This window comes from Neolamprologus multifasciatus, chromosome 2 (assembly GCF_963576455.1).
Source record: "Neolamprologus multifasciatus chromosome 2, fNeoMul1.2, whole genome shotgun sequence".
NCBI lineage: Eukaryota > Metazoa > Chordata > Actinopteri > Cichliformes > Cichlidae > Neolamprologus > Neolamprologus multifasciatus.
The window spans coordinates 23,533,981-23,551,736 of NC_140440.1; the positions used below are offsets into that span (position 1 = coordinate 23,533,981).

At 43.2% G+C, this 17,756-nt stretch overlaps 1 protein-coding gene across 3 annotated transcripts in view; it reads left to right on the forward strand.

Annotated features, from left to right (window-relative positions):
- ankhd1 (ankyrin repeat and KH domain containing 1) overlaps positions 1-17,756 on the forward strand; it is a 32,464-nt gene that overhangs the window by 12,324 nt on the left and 2,384 nt on the right. The window contains exons 3-33 of one of the 3 annotated variants that reach the window (XM_085132404.1): positions 4,525-4,648; positions 4,801-4,963; positions 5,120-5,267; positions 5,351-5,584; positions 5,987-6,081; positions 6,705-6,860; positions 7,196-7,277; positions 7,421-7,612; positions 7,712-7,821; positions 8,115-8,202; positions 8,586-8,713; positions 8,827-8,970; positions 9,091-9,193; positions 9,329-9,591; positions 9,749-10,030; positions 10,132-10,549; positions 10,669-10,808; positions 10,910-11,021; positions 11,140-11,285; positions 11,370-11,512; positions 11,591-11,804; positions 12,666-12,841; positions 13,086-13,248; positions 13,339-13,434; positions 13,538-13,654; positions 13,745-13,913; positions 14,032-14,231; positions 14,327-14,679; positions 14,815-14,967; positions 15,199-15,348; positions 16,180-17,734. In XM_085132404.1, coding sequence (XP_084988530.1) covers positions 4,525-4,648; positions 4,801-4,963; positions 5,120-5,267; positions 5,351-5,584; positions 5,987-6,081; positions 6,705-6,860; positions 7,196-7,277; positions 7,421-7,612; positions 7,712-7,821; positions 8,115-8,202; positions 8,586-8,713; positions 8,827-8,970; positions 9,091-9,193; positions 9,329-9,591; positions 9,749-10,030; positions 10,132-10,549; positions 10,669-10,808; positions 10,910-11,021; positions 11,140-11,285; positions 11,370-11,512; positions 11,591-11,804; positions 12,666-12,841; positions 13,086-13,248; positions 13,339-13,434; positions 13,538-13,654; positions 13,745-13,913; positions 14,032-14,231; positions 14,327-14,679; positions 14,815-14,967; positions 15,199-15,348; positions 16,180-17,734 — 6,617 coding nt within the window. Of the gene's footprint in view, positions 1-4,491; positions 4,649-4,800; positions 4,964-5,119; positions 5,268-5,350; positions 5,585-5,986; positions 6,082-6,704; positions 6,861-7,195; positions 7,278-7,420; positions 7,613-7,711; positions 7,822-8,114; positions 8,203-8,585; positions 8,714-8,826; positions 8,971-9,090; positions 9,194-9,328; positions 9,592-9,748; positions 10,031-10,131; positions 10,550-10,668; positions 10,809-10,909; positions 11,022-11,139; positions 11,286-11,369; positions 11,513-11,590; positions 11,805-12,665; positions 12,842-13,085; positions 13,249-13,338; positions 13,435-13,537; positions 13,655-13,744; positions 13,914-14,031; positions 14,232-14,326; positions 14,680-14,814; positions 14,968-15,198; positions 15,349-16,179; positions 17,735-17,756 lie in introns of all 3 variants that reach the window. The other 2 variants (XM_085132387.1, XM_085132396.1) reach the window with 2 other exon arrangements.

Genomic DNA, 17,756 nt, shown 5'->3' on the forward strand with positions numbered 1-17,756 from the left:
GGTCCCAGTGTCATAAACCTTTGCCATGAGTAAGTTGCATGAGGGTCTATCCAAACGTCTATGTGCCTACCTGAGGTTTTTGTGATTACGGCAACTTGTTGAATTTACATTACAATGCAACGACTGCGCATGCGCCTCAGGCGGCAGACTTTGAAGAAGTATAACATGTTGGCTCTCCAGTTGTCTTTGTCTGCAAAAGTGCATAATCCAGGTTTAACGCTTTTAAATTAAATTAACTCAAAAATCTTCTCCACCCCACACTGTGCCATCAAACACAGACCATGAATATGGGAACTACATATATTGTGAATTATGCAAGTCCTAAGTAGGGCTGTGCGATATAACCAAAATCTCATATCCCGATATAAAACATCTATTGTCCGATAACGATATAAATCACAAATATTATATTTTCTGTAAATTCTGTGAATCTTGGGTAGGTGAAGTGTTTCCAGCTGGGCGTCATGTACCTGGAGTCGAGTGTTTTAACCGATGCATGAAACTACACATTTTTAGACACATGTTGTAATGGCTGCCGTTTTCTTTGTGAGTATTTATTACACCGCGTGCTGCAGGGAAAAGCCTGTTCTAACGTTTGAGTCTAAGGTTTGTTTTTTAGCACCTGACGGCTCTTTTTTTGGCTTCTCATCCGTAAACACTTTTTCACGTGATTCCGTTTATTTTGAAGTGTCAACAGGATCTTGAGCTTTATTGTGAAAGGTTTATGGGGAAAATAAACAAGCGGACATGCAATGGTTTTACCGTCGTTGTTGCTAACGACAACCCATAAAAACAGGCCCTTGTCCGTCCGTAGTGTGGTTATATTAAATATAAGAGAAAGAGAGAACTTTAAGAAATTAATATAGCCACTACAGTGACCATCAAAATGATGAATATATTAAATATATAAATATTGCCGTAAACAGTTTATTTTGCGACACCACGAAACAAACGGTAGCGTAAAATGAAACGATAGACGTTTTTATATCGTTATCCGATATATAGCCCTAGTCCTAAGTGTCAGTATTTTTTATCAAAAATTGACTTGCACACCTACTATTTCATGAGTGGTGGCAGTGGTTGAGCTTAGCAAATGAATGAAAGTGAAGTGACCACGTAGGAATGCACCAATCTTTTTTTTAATCCATTGTAGAGGGGGGGGGGGGGAGTCGGTGAATGGTGAAAGTTGTCTAGTAGACAAAAGGTTACAATAAATATTATACATGATACACATATCACATAAGAATCATTTAAAACTGTTTATCAAATTCTTTTATAATCAAGTTAGATTTAAATTATTTAATTATTTAAATTAAATTATTCCTTAGAACTAAATGTGTGTAGACCTTTTTTTTCCAGAGCGCTCCTGTTGGAAAGTCTCAGGATTGCAGCAGCAGCACTTTTGGGATCACCAGTTTATCAAAACATAATTGTTTCTAGCAATTATCCCGTTGTGTACTTTTTAAGAGTTGAAACCCTTTCATTTTCTGTCTGGGGTTCCCTTCTTGCTCTGTGTGGGGAAAATTATATCAAAAGAGCTTGCTTTCATGATGATGCTGCTGCAAATACAAAGCCTAGTTTATTACAGTTACATCCTCAGATTCAGTTCCCGCCCCTTTGTCATGTCTTGGCAGTTACTTGATCCTTTTCTTTTTCCTCCTACAGGAGAGCCACCATGATTTTGCACTCAAACATTATACTGAAAAACTGGTTTTAATAGATTAGTGGCTGCTCTTATTCCACATTACCCAGACACCAGAGACTTTACTGGTACTGCAAATGGTAAGTTCATGAAATAAAGAATGACATGCAATTAAATGTTCATTTGAAGTAAGTTGACTTAAAGATTACGTACCTAAACGCACAAAGAAATAAGTGGTGTAAAATAGAGTTTCTGCTTAGTTTAACAACATTAAGATGAGCTCATGCTCATCCCATTCTGAGATTTTTAAGACCTCTGGCTCTCACTAGCTAGTTTAATTCTACATTCAGACCTCTTAAATGAGGGGAAGGGCGGGTTGCTCAGATGTAGTTAATGGCCACAAAATATCACACTAAGTTATTAGCCAGCGCTTACCAGCAGTATTATTGGTTGGTTTTACCTAGAAGGCAACTCATTTTCTCTGAAATGGTACTAATGGTTTCGTCTGACGTATTGTTAGGATAGCTTACATTTTGATCTAGTTGTTCATTTCATTGCACGTAAATGCTTCAAGAATGATTCCTGTTAGACTGGTGTCGGTGCCAGTTACGTTTTCAGTAGGCATTTGGTGTATATACACTTGTCCTGATGAATTTTATTTTAGTTTAACACGATAAAAGATGGATGGTGTTGTACGTGTAAACATGGCAGCGTTGTAGGTGGAGCTGAGCAGGAACAAGTGCTTATGTGTAAACACAGCGAAGAAGGTCTTTTAAATTGATGTTGTGACTGAAATTCTTGACTCATTCACTACTTCCTGCTCTGTTTAGTAGTTATATGTAGAGGATTATACACAGGAGAGGGGATTTGGTGACGGCTGATATCTAACCTATTTATTCCTGTTTAGTGAATGAAGTGCTTGTGGTCTCTGAGGAAAAACACGATAAAGTAAAACATTAATGATCAACTTCCTTGACCTCTTTCCTTGTGGATATGAGACTGCTGTGAAATCTTTGTCTGAGAGCGGTGCTAAGTTTAGCCTGAGTCAGTGGTGAGAAAAAACAACCTTAAGGACTGAAGCTCTCTTGTGCCTGGTTAATGGATGGGTTGAAGTTGAGGCCGAAAGGTTTAAAGCCAACTTTATTTATTTTTTTCCCTTTTTTCCCTTCATTTTTACACACGTCTGTAAAATGCACACTGTTACTCCTCTCACAAGTGGTTTGCTGGTTTGAAAATGTTCATTGTTTTCCCTTGAGAGATCTTCCTCTGTAGGTCATTAGCAAAAGCAGTTGTTTTCATTTTGCTGCTGCTTGCCTTGCACTCTGGTCATTGACTTTTCTTCTTTTTCATGACAAAATAGACGCACAGACTTTTTTTTCCTGTCATATTGCATTGTGTTTTCTTCAGTTCTTCTCTTGCTTGCTGGCCACTGTTCCTAACACAGCATTTTCTCTCATGGTCACTGCTTTTTACCCATCTATAATTCACACAGGATGAGACAGTTTTCTCTTCGAACATTAACAGCTTGAATCTACATTGGTTCGTATACACTACTGATCAAAAGTTTGGAACAAATCTGAACGTGCTAAAAGATTTAAATAAGCATGAAAAGAAGAGAAAGGATCTTATTTTCATGTTCATTATTTAACCTTGAAGTATTTGAATTAAAGCACATCAATTGTGAGATCGGTCCATCTGTCAGTCAAGGTAGAGGAAATGTGTCTAGGAAAGTGTGAGATTTGAACAAGAAAAGTTTTATTTCCAAACTACTTGTTTTAATAAAACACCAGTTTGCTGGTATTGTTATAATGAAATCACCACCAAAGTAATGCTAATTGTCAGTCCTATTGTAGGACGCTAGACTGTAACATACAGGAAGTGCACATTAATATTAAACTAATTTAACTTGAAGTCATTTTCAAGAAGCTTGTCTTTACGGCAAAATTATATCCAGTAAATATCAGAATTTCTTAGCAGTGTCACATTGCAGTTCATTTAATGACTTAAGGAAAACTGCAAAATTATGACTCCAAACCTTTGAGCCTTGGTGTATACAACAGCTTCATTTCACTGGTATTATTGTTCTGAACACAAAGTACTGTGCAAACGTCTCAAGTCATTTCTTTTTATTTTGTTTCCAATGAGCCAAGTGTCGTGTCATTTTTTAAAAATATATATATATATTTTTTAAATAATCTTGAGCAATAGGTCTCCAGGCTTTCTAAATGGCTCCGTTTGACATTGGCCAGTACTTGTACCTGATTGTTTTACAGAGGATTTGTTTTCCTCCAAAGAAGAGATTTGAATGTCCTTCAAGAACTATTAATGAAGACTACTTACAGAAAGCCTGACTAAGGGTTCCGGCTGTGTTTGGGGGAAAAAATGGCAAATACTGACTTAAAAACTCGTTAGATTTGTACAAACTATTTGTTAAGTTTGTACATCTCAATAAATCGCTGCACCTTTTTCCCGTTTTCCTAGCCCAACATAAAGAAATGAAGACTGACTTAAGACTTTTGCACAGCACAGTAGATACTCCCATTATTCCCTTTTTATTGTGTACCTTACTATTTGATAAAGAAATTGCGACTCTTAGGTGGTTTATTGAAAAAAGATATATTAAGCCACATTAACAAATGCTTGTGTTTTCTGTGTGATTTTCTTTTTCTATTCATTTTTAAATTTTTATTTTATTTTTTTATTGATTTTTTTCCCTCTTTGTGTTTGCTGCTACTAACCCTGGATTGGATTTGCTGGACTGGACTTGCTTCTTCATCTGGTCTGGTGTGGTTGTGCTCCCCTGTGGTTTGCATTGCCCTATGCACCTCTGCCCTTTTGGTGTTCGGCAGGCATCGGTAAACTGTCCACTGCCGATGGTAAAGCTTTTGCAGACCCCGAGGTGCTACGGCGACTGACGTCATCTGTGAGTTGTGCCCTGGACGAGGCCGCAGCCGCCCTCACCCGGATGAGAGCTGAAAACACACTCAATGCCGGCCAAGCAGACAAGTATGTATCTCGCTCACACCATCAACTCACTCTCTGCTTCATGAACAATATATATGAGCATGCGTGTGTGTGTCTCTTTGCTGCCTGGAAGTAATAGTGTTGTTGTGAGGGGTGTGTGTGTTCACCTGCCACAGTGGCAGTAATTGTAGCAGTCTGGTTATTTTCAGCCGTAGTTTAGCAGAGGCGTGTTCGGATGGGGACGTCAACGCCGTGCGCAAATTGCTGGATGAGGGCCGGAGCGTCAATGAGCACACTGAGGAAGGGGAGAGCTTGCTGTGTCTTGCCTGCTCGGCTGGCTACTATGAACTTGCACAGGTATGGAAGAGGTTAGATTGGTGTCCAGATTAAGTTACTGCTAAATACTTAAGGGCCTGTATTCCTCTGACAAGCCTATGAATATGAATATATATATATATATATATATATATATATAAAAATAAATAAAATTTTCTTCTTTTTTTTTCTTCTTAGGTTTTGTTGGCTATGCATGCCAATGTGGAGGACAGGGGCATCAAGGGGGATATAACACCACTCATGGCTGCTGCTAGTGGAGGTTATGTGGACATTGTCAAACTACTACTTGTCCATGGGGCAGATGTCAATGCCCAGTCCTCTACTGGTAAGACTACTTTAACTTCTCTATTTATAAACCATTTAATGTGACTTCAAAACACACGGTATAATCTCACTTCTGTCTTTCAGGCAACACAGCTTTGACGTATGCATGTGCCGGTGGCTTCGTGGATGTGGTGAAGGTGCTGCTCAAAGAGGGTGCTAACATTGAGGACCACAACGAGAACGGACACACACCTCTCATGGAGGCGGCCAGTGCTGGCCACGTAGAAGTGGCCAGGGTACTATTGGAGTATGGCGCTGGCATCAACACACACTCCAATGAGTTCAAGGAGAGTGCTCTCACACTTGCGTGCTACAAAGGTCAGTACTTAAGTATGGAACTTGTATCCCTAGGTTAGTTTTTATGTTGAGGGTTTATTTTTAGAAAGGAATAAACGTGCATTGTCCTTTTACTTTTTTAGTTGTTATGCAATTTAGCGACTTGGGATAATACTGTTGTAAAATAAAGCTCTTACATAAGTTCTGTTAGCTATCCTAACAGTCGGCTACTCTTTAAAATTCAGCTGGTTATTTTATTTTTCATTTTAATGAAATGTTTTTTTAAAAAAAGTCTACATCTTAAGATCAGTAAAATTGCCGTACTTGCAGTTGACTCTGAACTGATCTAACTTGCTACTTTTCCCCCAGTGGCAGGCTACTCCCATAACCTTGTTCAAAGGCCTGTAAAAGATTAATTACATTGATTTTGTTTGTCCTCTGCAGGTCACTTGGATATGGTGCGTTTTCTCTTGGAGGCCGGAGCAGACCAGGAACACAAAACGGATGAGATGCACACGGCGCTGATGGAGGCCTGCATGGTAAGCATCTGACCTAAAACCTCACTTGACATTTCACACCCCAAACCACTTGTTATGACTTTGTATTTGTAACTATAAACAGACAGTGCATACGTTGAAGTAATCGGCATGGTCAAGAATGAATTGCTTTATATATCTTAGACTCCCTTTTGTGTCTCAGTACAGCTCAAACAAAATAAACTTTAATATTAAATTAAAAAAAATAACATCAGAAGCATAACAGCAGGTCTTATTCAGTGTCCAAACCCAACAGAGTTCTGTTAATGGTTGGGTACTCGCATGGTTAAATGGGAGAAAAGTGGACTGAAAGAAGATTTTAATAATTTACACCATCTCCCCTGTGCTAATTGGTTTTTATCTTGTTTGCAGATCAGTCGTGCTAAATAATTGTGGAAGGGGTGTGCAGTTTTCTGTAAACATTAATTGTGCTATTGTCGATGGAACTGTACAGCAAGGTTTTAGATGCCTTTTCCATCAGTCTGCTAAAATGTCACTTTTCTTCTTTCTCATTTTAAACACTTTTTCAAATTGATGGTTTAAATTCATGTAGCTTGACTAGAAGTTGATACGTGTATTTATTCAGGTGCTTATCTCTATATTCTCTGTGTGTCTCGCTGTCCCAGGATGGCCATGTGGAGGTGGCACGGCTGCTGTTGGACAGCGGCGCGCAAGTCAACATGCCAGCTGATTCCTTTGAGTCGCCCCTTACCCTGGCAGCTTGTGGAGGACATGTGGAGCTGGCAGCCTTGCTTATAGAGAGAGGAGCCAACTTGGAGGAGGTATGCAAAGAGACACTTTAAAAACAAAATGGGAAAAAAAATTGTATAGCTGTAGATAGATTTGCTGTGAAGATATACTATAAATGCTCTAAACCAAAAAGTGTCGGTCCTTTTAAACAAAAGTGTTTGCTTCCAAAATTGGGAAATGGCTAATTTTTTAAATTAGATAACACTGTTATCTAAAATGTAAATGACAACATTGATGTAACTGGCTAAAGGCAGTTGGATGAAAATTTCCATCCACATAAACACAAGTCAGGGTTGTGTCTGTGTAACCTGCGAGTCATTTTCACCCTTATGTTTTCTTATCTGATGATGCTTCTGTTTGTGTCCAGGTTAATGATGAGGGCTACACTCCCCTGATGGAGGCAGCCAGAGAAGGCCATGAGGAGATGGTAGCACTGCTGCTGGCTCAAGGTAGCAGCCTTTGTTCTTGCATCTCTGAAACACCATAAATAAAAAAAAAACTAACAATTTTGACATGATCACAGTCGGTTTTCATTATGTTTTCCCATTTTAGTAGCTGAATATAACAAAACTGCTCTTGCTCTGTCGTTTAGGTGCTAACATCAATGCCCAGACAGAGGAGACCCAGGAGACCGCTTTGACCCTAGCATGTTGTGGAGGCTTTTTAGAAGTGGCTGACTTCCTCATTAAGGCAGGGGCAGACATTGAGCTGGGCTGCTCTACCCCGCTAATGGAAGCTGCACAAGAAGGCCATCTGGAATTGGTGAAATACCTTCTGGCTGCAGGTGGGCAAGGAAGAAGATGCAGCAATGGTAGAAAGAAAAGACACATCAAAAAGGTCTTAGACTCTTGAGCTCACACTCCTGTAACTTTTTCTCGTTCAGGAGCAAACGTTCATGCCACGACGGCAACTGGCGATACAGCACTGACGTATGCGTGTGAGAACGGACACACTGATGTGGCAGACGTGCTACTGCAGGCTGGAGCCAATTTGGTACGGCGTACTCTTAAATCCTCTTAGTCACTTATGATTTGCCCTGCTTTAAAAAAAAAAGTATTTACATATACATTGGTTCAAGTGACAGCGGGGCAAGAAAAGATGTGTAAAAGTTTTTTGTGTGTAAATGTATAGTGATTGAACTGAGCATCTTCTATTGTGTGAAGCAAGACCTTTACCTTGTAGAACTTGCACCTACAGCAGCAGTTTTCAAGATGAATACAGATTATAGCCATTTTGTTTAACTTCTGTGTTGAACTCAACAAATCCACTTCATCTTTTTCCTTTAGGAGCATGAGTCTGAAGGGGGACGGACACCCTTAATGAAGGCAGCGAGGGCAGGGCATCTCTGTACAGTGCAGTTTCTTATCAGCAAAGGTGCGTAACTGAGTAGCTCTTGGATTTAAATACAGGTATTTGAGGGGGAAAATGCATATCTAACCTCCTGTAGAGTTAGAGAATTGTCTCTCTTGAAAGGGGAAGTAGATTGTTTATATGGGAGGGTTTTTGTTTTGTTTTTTCTGCACATCTGTCACTTAAACTATGATTAATTGAAGTGAATAAATTATGTCATTGCATGAAGGGATGAGAAGTTTACAATTTCACCTGAAAATTGTTTTTTCCACCAGTACACTTAAAGTGTAAGACCAGCAATTGTTATTGTGTCCAGGTTAATGATGAACCACGTTATTGAATATCTGGCTGTAGATATGCATTATCATTACTCTTATAATATATGCATTTGTCTTTGTCTGTGTTAGGTGCTAATGTGAACAGAGCCACTGCCAATAATGATCACACGGTGGTTTCTCTGGCCTGTGCTGGAGGACATTTGGCTGTGGTGGAGCTGCTGCTGGCGCATGGGGCGGATCCTACTCACAGACTCAAAGTAATGCACCCAGTCTGGATTAACACCAGCTGCTTTAATAACGATTATGCTCATTTGCATGTGTTTAATGATAATGCTGATAGAGAAAAACATGCCGTGTTTTTTCTTTGTAGGATGGCTCAACCATGTTGATAGAAGCTGCTAAGGGTGGCCACACCAATGTGGTTTCCTACCTGTTGGACTACCCCAACAACATCCTGTCTGTCCCAGCCCCGGACCTCTCCCAACTCACTCCCCCATCGCAAGATGCCTCTCAGGTATATGCAGCAACATGATACCCCTCCTTTTTTTTCTTTTTTAACTATCATTCTTGCAAGCATGGCTGTTTTCTTTCTTTTTTCCATTGCTTTAACACAACATATCCTCTGTCATAACAGGTTCCTCGTGTCCCATTCCAAGCTCTCGCCATGGTAGTGCCCCCTCAGGAGCCAGACAGAACCCCATCAAACATCGCTACGCCCCCACCTGTCTCTAGTAAAGGTAAACTGTGCTAGGGGCCCGCTCGGTATACTTAAAAAGTTCTACTTACAAAGTGCACACTTCACTGAGCTGTAGATATATTTATTTGGCCATCTTTAAATCTCAACATCTTTGATGTGTTTTGTTCAAATTCAGGCGTGTCCAAACAGAGACAAGCAGCCCTTCAGCCCGGTGTCCCCAGCTCTGTTGGCCGGGGACCTGAAGCAGAGCCTCTGCCACCCTTCCACTTGTGCCAGCCCCTAGAGTGCATTGTGGAGGAGACGGAGGGAAAGCTGAATGAACTGGGCCAGAGAATTAGCGCTATTGAGAAAGCCCAGCTACAGTCGCTAGAACTCATTCAGGGGGAGCCGCTCACCAAAGACAAGATTGAGGAGCTGAAGAAGAGCCGAGAGGAGCAGGTATAATCCATCATCCACTTAAGATCTGATCTCATTTTGATCTTAAGTTAGGTAGCCTTTAACTTGTAAGCTAATTGACCCTTCAGTGCTTTTTTCCCCCCTGTATGCATAGCAACATATCACAAGTTAGTCAAACAAGGATGTGACTCTTCCTTAGGTTCAGAAGAAGAAGAAAATCTTGAAGGAGCTGCAGAAGGTGGAGCGTCAGCTGCAGCTGAAAACACAGCAACAGTTCACCAAAGAGTACATGGAGGCAAAGGGCTTAGAGCAGCAGGAGGCTGGACAGAGCCAGGGTCCGGGCCCGGGGCCTGGATGTGCATCGTCTGTTCCAGTGCCTCTTCTCACCACACCGGGTGCACAAGTACACAGTGGCTCTGACAAGGACGAGGAGACAAGCAAAGATGGGGAACAGGAAGAGCCGGAGGATGACGTCGAAGAGGTGAATTTTTCGTATTTGTTTTCTTTGTTTGAATAATGTTTGTTCCCTAGCACTGTCCTAACAGATCCGAGAGACTTAATATGCTCTCTGTATGCTTTCAGGAAGAGGAAGATGATGATGAAGAGGGCTCAGAGGAAGAACCAGATGGAGAAGAGGATGATTACCCCAAGCTTCCTCAGGTGGACACAATCATGGGTCACAGGGATGGGTCGCAGTCACGACAGCAGCCGCCTCTTCCCCCTTCGCCACAGACCCAGCCCCAGCCGCCGCCTCCCCCTCTTCAGGCAGCCTTCGTTCCTATCCAACCTCTGCCAGACTACAACCCTGCAGACTACCCAGGAAGTACCAGTCCAGAGCTGCAGAGGGTACTAGTAGGGCAGCAGATGTTGGGGCAGCAGCAGCAGGGTCAGCAGCTGGCTGGGTTAGGCCCAGGAATGATACCTCAACAGGCTCCAGATGGGCTCTTGGTAGCTACACCTGCACAGACGCTCACAGACACACTGGACGACATCATGGCAGGCAAGTACTCAGAAGTTTAACTGTTGGGTGTGAGATGCGAGACTGTGCTCTACAAAGTTTTTTTTTTTTCCTTTTTTTGGGGGGGGGTGCTTACATTTGATTTTGTTTCTTTCTTGCAGCTGTGAGCAGCCGCGTGCCCATGCTGAACACTACATCTTCACCCACACCCCTTTCCCAGCCGCCCACACAGACGCCCGCAAACATCGCCTCTCCCCCTTCAGTCCTACCCCTTTACCCCTCTGTTGACATAGACGCACATGTAAGCCAGTTTGACCTGACAGTATACATATTCTGATAATCCAAGTTAATACATTTATGTAAAAAGTAATATGCCCTGTTAAGAGAGTGTTTTCTTCACAGACGGAGAGTAATCATGATACGGCCCTGACGCTGGCGTGTGCAGGAGGACACGAGGAGCTTGTGTCTGTCCTGATTTCACGGGGAGCCAACATTGAGCACCGGGATAAAAAGGGTATCTTAGAAAGATGATTACAGTCTTCTGATAGTATGGCAGTCTGGAGGGTTAGAGTTTGATTTTAATTCAAAATAGTTTCATTTAACAAAGGACTCATTATTTCTGTTCTCTACAGGTTTTACGCCGCTGATCCTGGCCGCCACTGCTGGCCATGTAGGCGTGGTTGAGGTACTCCTGGACAAAGGGGGTGATATTGAGGCTCAATCAGAGAGAACCAAAGACACACCCCTCTCCCTGGCCTGCTCTGGGGGACGCCAGGAGGTATAAAACTGTTTCACTTTACTCTCACAGTCATGACATTCCTATACTCCTGCCGCTAACTTCATTATTATCTATGTTGGTAAGGTTGTTGAGTTGCTGCTGCTGCGGGGAGCCAATAAGGAACACCGCAATGTCTCAGACTACACGCCTCTCAGCCTGGCTGCCTCTGGGGGTTATGTCAACATCATCAAAATACTCCTCAATGCTGGTGCCGAGATTAACTCCAGGTGAGCAACAACTGATACCATACATGTAGCATTTTCTGTTTTACGCTTCTTTTCTAAAGACTATTTCACTCTTTTTAGGACTGGCAGTAAACTGGGAATCTCTCCTCTGATGCTGGCAGCTATGAACGGTCATGTGCCAGCAGTGAAGCTGTTGCTGGATATGGGTTCAGACATCAATGCCCAGATTGAGACCAACAGAAACACAGCTCTGACCCTAGCCTGCTTTCAGGGGCGGGCTGAGGTCGTCAGTCTGCTGCTAGATCGCAAGGCCAACGTAGAGCATCGTGCTAAGGTGAAGACTCGTGATCACATATAACAGGACTCTGCGGCCACATTCAGATAGTCAAATATCTCAGGGAGGTTTCTGAGTCGAGTGCACTGTGACGTATCTGCAGGGACACCTTAATAAGAGCTGGTTGAATTAGCTTAATAATAAGGGAAGTTATGTAGTGCTTCCTTCATTGCCTTTTTTAGCAAAATGAACATGGTTTAAGAATGGAAATGAGACAACAAAAGAAATCATCTATATATTTTACTTCAATTACAGATGATCTAAAGGCAGAGTTGAGAAACTAGGAGTAGATGGAACAAAAATCAACCATCACAAGCATTTCACCATTTAGGTTCCTGTTTGTTTAAAATCTGAGCAATGAAGTGACATTTTTCTTTGTATGTAAAATGGATTAAACAATCCAATAAGAATAGACTGATTAAACTATTTGGGATGAGTTTTTGGTCCCATTTTAGGACCTTGAGTTTCATCATAGCAGACTCAGAGTCCCAGCACCACTACACATTTCTTTTGCTAAATCCTTAAATTCTTCTTTTCCTTATCCTATGATGTTTGTAAAATAGTAAAAAATAATTACAAAAGGAGGTGGGAAGTAATTTTTTGGGACTGGTTGACCGCACCCATTATCTTCACGATGGTTGAGCTAGGATTTACTTATTACACACATATCCATCCTTTTACAGAGCTTGACATAATGGTGTGTGCTGACTACACAACCTGTTTATTATACAACCTTGAGCCCCCTAACTTCTCCCACTGACTCCGTGTCATGTATGAATTATTGGACGATACAAACACTATTTTTATCCTTTCGGGTTACCCTCTTGGCCTTCTTAATAACTAACTGATCGGTTTAAACAGACTGGTCTTACCCCGCTGATGGAGGCAGCATCAGGAGGTTATGCAGAGGTGGGCCGAGTGCTGCTGGACAAAGGCGCCGACGTCAACGCTCCCCCTGTTCCTTCATCCAGAGACACTGCACTCACCATTGCTGCCGACAAGGGCCACTACAAGTTCTGTGAGCTGCTCATCAACAGGTGAGGACTGTTTTGAGTTAAATCTCACTGTGATTCATCATTTAAGGGAATTGGGTTGAATGCAAGTTTATTTCTTAGTGAAGCAGATGTTTTAAGCTACACTCTTTCTGTTTTGTTTTGTTTTTTTTTCTTGTTTTTGCTTTTAAAAACCAGATGCTTGCCATAAATTGTATTCCATCTTCTAACCTCATTAGCAAGGTGGCTTTCATTAACTGATGAAGGCAACAATTCTGTCTTATTTCAGAGGTGCGCATATTGACGTACGAAACAAGAAAGGAAACACTCCCCTCTGGCTGGCAGCGAACGGTGGTCATTTTGACGTGGTCCAGCTCCTGGTACACGCCAGTGCTGATGTAGATGCTGCTGACAACCGAAAGATCACCCCGCTCATGGCTGCTTTTCGTAAGGTGCGCAGTTGAAGAAGACCTAAGAACGTTGCTTTGTTCTGCTGCACTTTAGGACTACTGCAGTTACTAATTCTTTACTTAAAATTTCAGGGTCACGTGAAGGTGGTGCAGTATCTTGTGAAGGAGGTCAACCAGTTCCCGTCAGATATTGAGTGCATGAGATATATCGCCACCATTGCTGACAAGGTGGGTATTGTTTGTATTTCAGTCAGTAGTCGCCTACAGCTACAGAACCTACAGAACCTTTAGAGGAATATGCAGAGCTAAAACTCCAAATGTGACCCTGCAGGAGCTGCTGAAGAAGTGTCACCAGTGCATGGAGACCATTGTCAAAGCTAAAGACCAGCAGGCTGCCGAGGCCAACAAGAACGCTACGATTCTCCTCAAGGAGTTAGACTTGGAGAAGGTAATTTCAGTCACATGTGATAGTGTTTTAGGAGGTAAAAGCATTTTGAATAAAAGGCATGGATAGAAAGAGATTTTATGACTCTTGCAGTCTCGAGAGGAGAGCAAGAAGCAGGCTCTGGCTGCCAAGCGTGAGAAGAGGAAGGAGAAACGCAAGAAGAAGAAGGAGGAGCAGAAGAGGAAACAGGAGGAAGAGGAGGGGCAGAAAACCAAGGAGGAGACATCTGAGATGCAGGAACAGAAGGAGGATTCAGCTGAAGGTATTGTTTCATTGAAACTTTTAACTCAGAAGTATTTTCATGACTTGGATACATTTTAACTAGAATCTTGTGGCCTGATTCTTCCTAATGCCTGAATTTTACCCCTCGCCTTTCTCAGAAGCAGAGGTTCCAATTGAACCTCCGAGTGCAACTACCACCACCACCATTGGCATATCTGCCACCTCCACCACTTTCACTACAGCTTTTAGTAAGAAGCGAGCGAGTGTGGCCACTACCCCAAGCACCAATCGGAAGAACAAAAAGAACAAGACCAAGGATTCGGTGCCCAATGAACCCATCATATTGCAAGATCCGCAGGTGAGCACTACTCTTTTTAATCTGCCCTGTTTTCATCTCCAGCTTTTCCTAAAGATTGAAGAGGGGGAAATGACAATGTGTGCATTTCTTAACAGGTTGCACTAGCGCAGCACAAAGCTGACAAGAACAAGATCCACGGCGAGCCGCGGGGTGGAGGTGGGGGAGTGACAGGCGGCAACAGTGATTCTGACCCCTTGGATAGCACAGACTGTGCCAGTGAGAGCAGCAGCAGTGGGAGCAAGAGTCAGGAGCTCAACTACCTCCCTGACCTCACCTCCTCCGGCACCTCCTCCTCCTCTTCCTCGTCGTCCTCTTCTTCCTCTGCCCCCTCCTCAGGAGCAGTCCAGGCCCTCCTGTCCGGCCCAGAGAAGAGACACAGTTCCCAGCCGCAGAATGACGGCAAAGTGGAAAACAAAGTCACAGTCTCCATCTCAAAACCAACGCAAAAGTGAGTCTCTGATCGAGCGGGCACGTTTGTTGTTTGACATGTACTTTTGTGTGTAACTTTGGATCTTTAGACATAACAACTACTACTTTGTTGCGTCCTATCATGTCTGTAAGCAAACAGTCTGTCTGGTTCCAGAGCTGCAGATGCAAGCGACTCCACCACCAACTCCCTGCCCTCCCCGTTCAAGACCATGGCTCTTCCTGTCACCTCACCCAACAGTAAGCTCAGCCTCACGAGTCCAAAGAGAGGCCAGAAAAGAGAAGAAGGTTGGAAGGAGGTCGTCAGAAGGTCAGTTTATGAGTTTGACTCAATGTGTGCAAATTATCAAGAGCAATACTTACATTTTTGTTCTCCCCATTGTCAAATTTTACTTTTTTTTCTTTTATTATATTATTATGTATACATCTTAAGGCAAGGCATTGCTTGCACACAAAGCCAATGATTGCATGTTTTTTGATTGAATTAAGAGACAGCTATAGTACAAACATTAATATCATCATTTCACGTGTTCTTTTGAAGATCAAAGAAGCTTTCTGTACCAGCGTCCGTTGTGTCTCGGATCATGGGTCGAGGAGGCTGCAACATAACAGCCATCCAGGATGTGACAGGAGCTCACATTGACGTGGACAAGCAGAAGGACAAGAATGGAGAGAGGATGATCACTATAAGGTAAAAGCAGCGCCCTCTGCTGGACTACAAAGCCATTACAGCTAAATTATATCAGATGGACTATATGAAGGCTGCTTTTTTTTTTTTTTTTTAAAAACAATTAAAAAAAAAAAAAAACAATTTAAAAAAAAAAATTAAAAAATAATTATTTTTTTTTGGGGGGGGGTGACAACTAAATACAGATCTGACATTTAATGTGCGAAATATGCAGATTTTCTTTTGCTAGTATTTTCCTCAAGATACTCCCAGTTCACAAAGAGGAGGTGGAAGAGTGAGATATCATAAGGAGTCTTTTCAAGACATTGCATTTTTCCAGAATAAAGGCAAGAAGCATATTTTGGGCTTGAACATGCAGACGTATGCAAAGCTTGCCTGTATAGCTCTACATAGCCTGCAAAACAGCTTTGCCTCTAGTGCTACATATGAACATCCATGTTATTTTGAAAGTATGGGTCAGCCTCTTTAATAGTTTTACTGCTGTTTATTCACATCATGGATGCTTAAGGCTGAAATGAAAATGAGTGATTAAAATGACTTACGAAATTGCGGCGAGCTATACTATATTCAGTGTGTAGAGGGAAAATAAGCACATCTAGAAACTTTACTTCCTCTTTGGTATAGTTTTGCAGTTTAATGTTGTGTATTGAGCTTTTCTGGGTTTGATGTTTTGTATGAGGTGCAGAACCTAGAGCTACAGTTGGTGTGCAGTTATTTGGCAAAATAATAAATAACATATTTTTAAAACCATTTTTTTGCCAGTTTTTTATTTTTTTAAATTTTTTTTTTTAAGGACATATTTTTGAATAAGCATATTCTGGTGTTTGGTTTCAGAGGAGGCACGGAGTCTACAAGGCATGCAGTCCAGCTGATCAATGCTCTGATCCAGGACCCAGCCAAAGAGCTTGAGGATCTGATTCCCCGGATTCACATCAGAGCACCGGGCTCGAAAACGACCTCAGCTTCCTTCCCCAGTACCACGGGGGCCACCAGTGGTTCAACCACTGGGCCAAAGGCTCTAAGCTCATTGCCCACTTCAACAGGCGTCTCGTTCCAGCCTCCCTCATCCTCGTCTTCATCCTCTTCTCAGGCCGGGGGAAAGATCGGGAAAGGGCTGTCGTCAAACGTCAGGCAGCCTTTCCCAGTGTCCCTGTCCCTGGCATACACCCACCCTCAGCTAGCGCTCCTGGCTGCTCAGACCATGCACCAGATCAGGCACCCTCGTCTACCCATGGCGCAGTTTGGTGGCACCTTCTCTCCTGCTGCTAGCACCTGGGGACCCTTCCCTGTGCGCCCTGTGAGTCCCGGCAGTGCTAACAGCTCCCCCAAACACAGCGGAGGATCCAGTAACACAGGACCACAGGCCAGACCCAACTCGAATCACAGTGAACACAGCAGCACCGCAAGCTCAGGAGTCCCAGTCACGACCACCAATACCGCCACCACCAGTGCTCCCAACACATCCGCTGCTATAGCTACACCTCATACGCCTAACCCTACTCCATATAATCCCCAACAGAGTGTTGCTACGCCTTCCTCTGTCAGAAAACAGCTCTTTGCCCCAGACCCCAAGCCTGCCGGTGTCACACCTGTTTCTGTTTCGTTGCCTTCCAGTGGCAGTAGTACAGTACGAGGCACCGGCTCTCCTGCACATCACAGTTCCACTACAACTACGGCAAATGCTCCTCAGCAGCCAGTGGGACCCATTTCACAGCCCCCAATCCAGCCAGTTAAAACAGAGCCCAGTGCTGCTCCCCCTGCTGGAAAAGACAAGTCGTCTCTGCCCGTAGAGAGCCAGCCCGCTGCTGTCAGCGAGAGCAGCAACTCTGTGAGTTTCGCGGCCCCTGCCATGTCCTTAGCTCCAAAGCCAGAACCCCGCCAGCAGTTACCTCCCCCTCCCTCCTCTGTACCATCCACAGAAGTTCCACAGCCCCACCTCAACCCACAGCCCAGTTCTCACCTACCCGCAGCACCTGCTGCTGTTTTCTCGCACAACGTCGCGCACCCCAACAACACCGTACCCCACTTCTCAGCACCTGCACCCAGAGTCTCCCATCGTATGCAGCCACCAGGGCCTTATTATTCCCTTTCTGAGCAGCAGCAAACACAGCAGCAACAACAGTCTGTGTTTGTACCCTTCAGCACTCACCAAGAAGCCCCAAAACAAACCCAAAACCCGACTTCCCAGCCAGCAAGTTTGCCTCCACAAGCTCAGACCCAAGCTCAAGCCCAGATCCCAGGCTCCCTTCAGGTCTCTGGTAATCTTGGAATGATGAACGGTTCTCAAATGCAGCATGTCGCCAGTGCAGGCAAGCCTCAGCAGATGCACCCCAACCTCGGTCATACAGGTCTCTTCGGTTTCAGCAGCATCTTTGATAACAGCAGCCAGGTATGTGTAAATAAATCTTCAC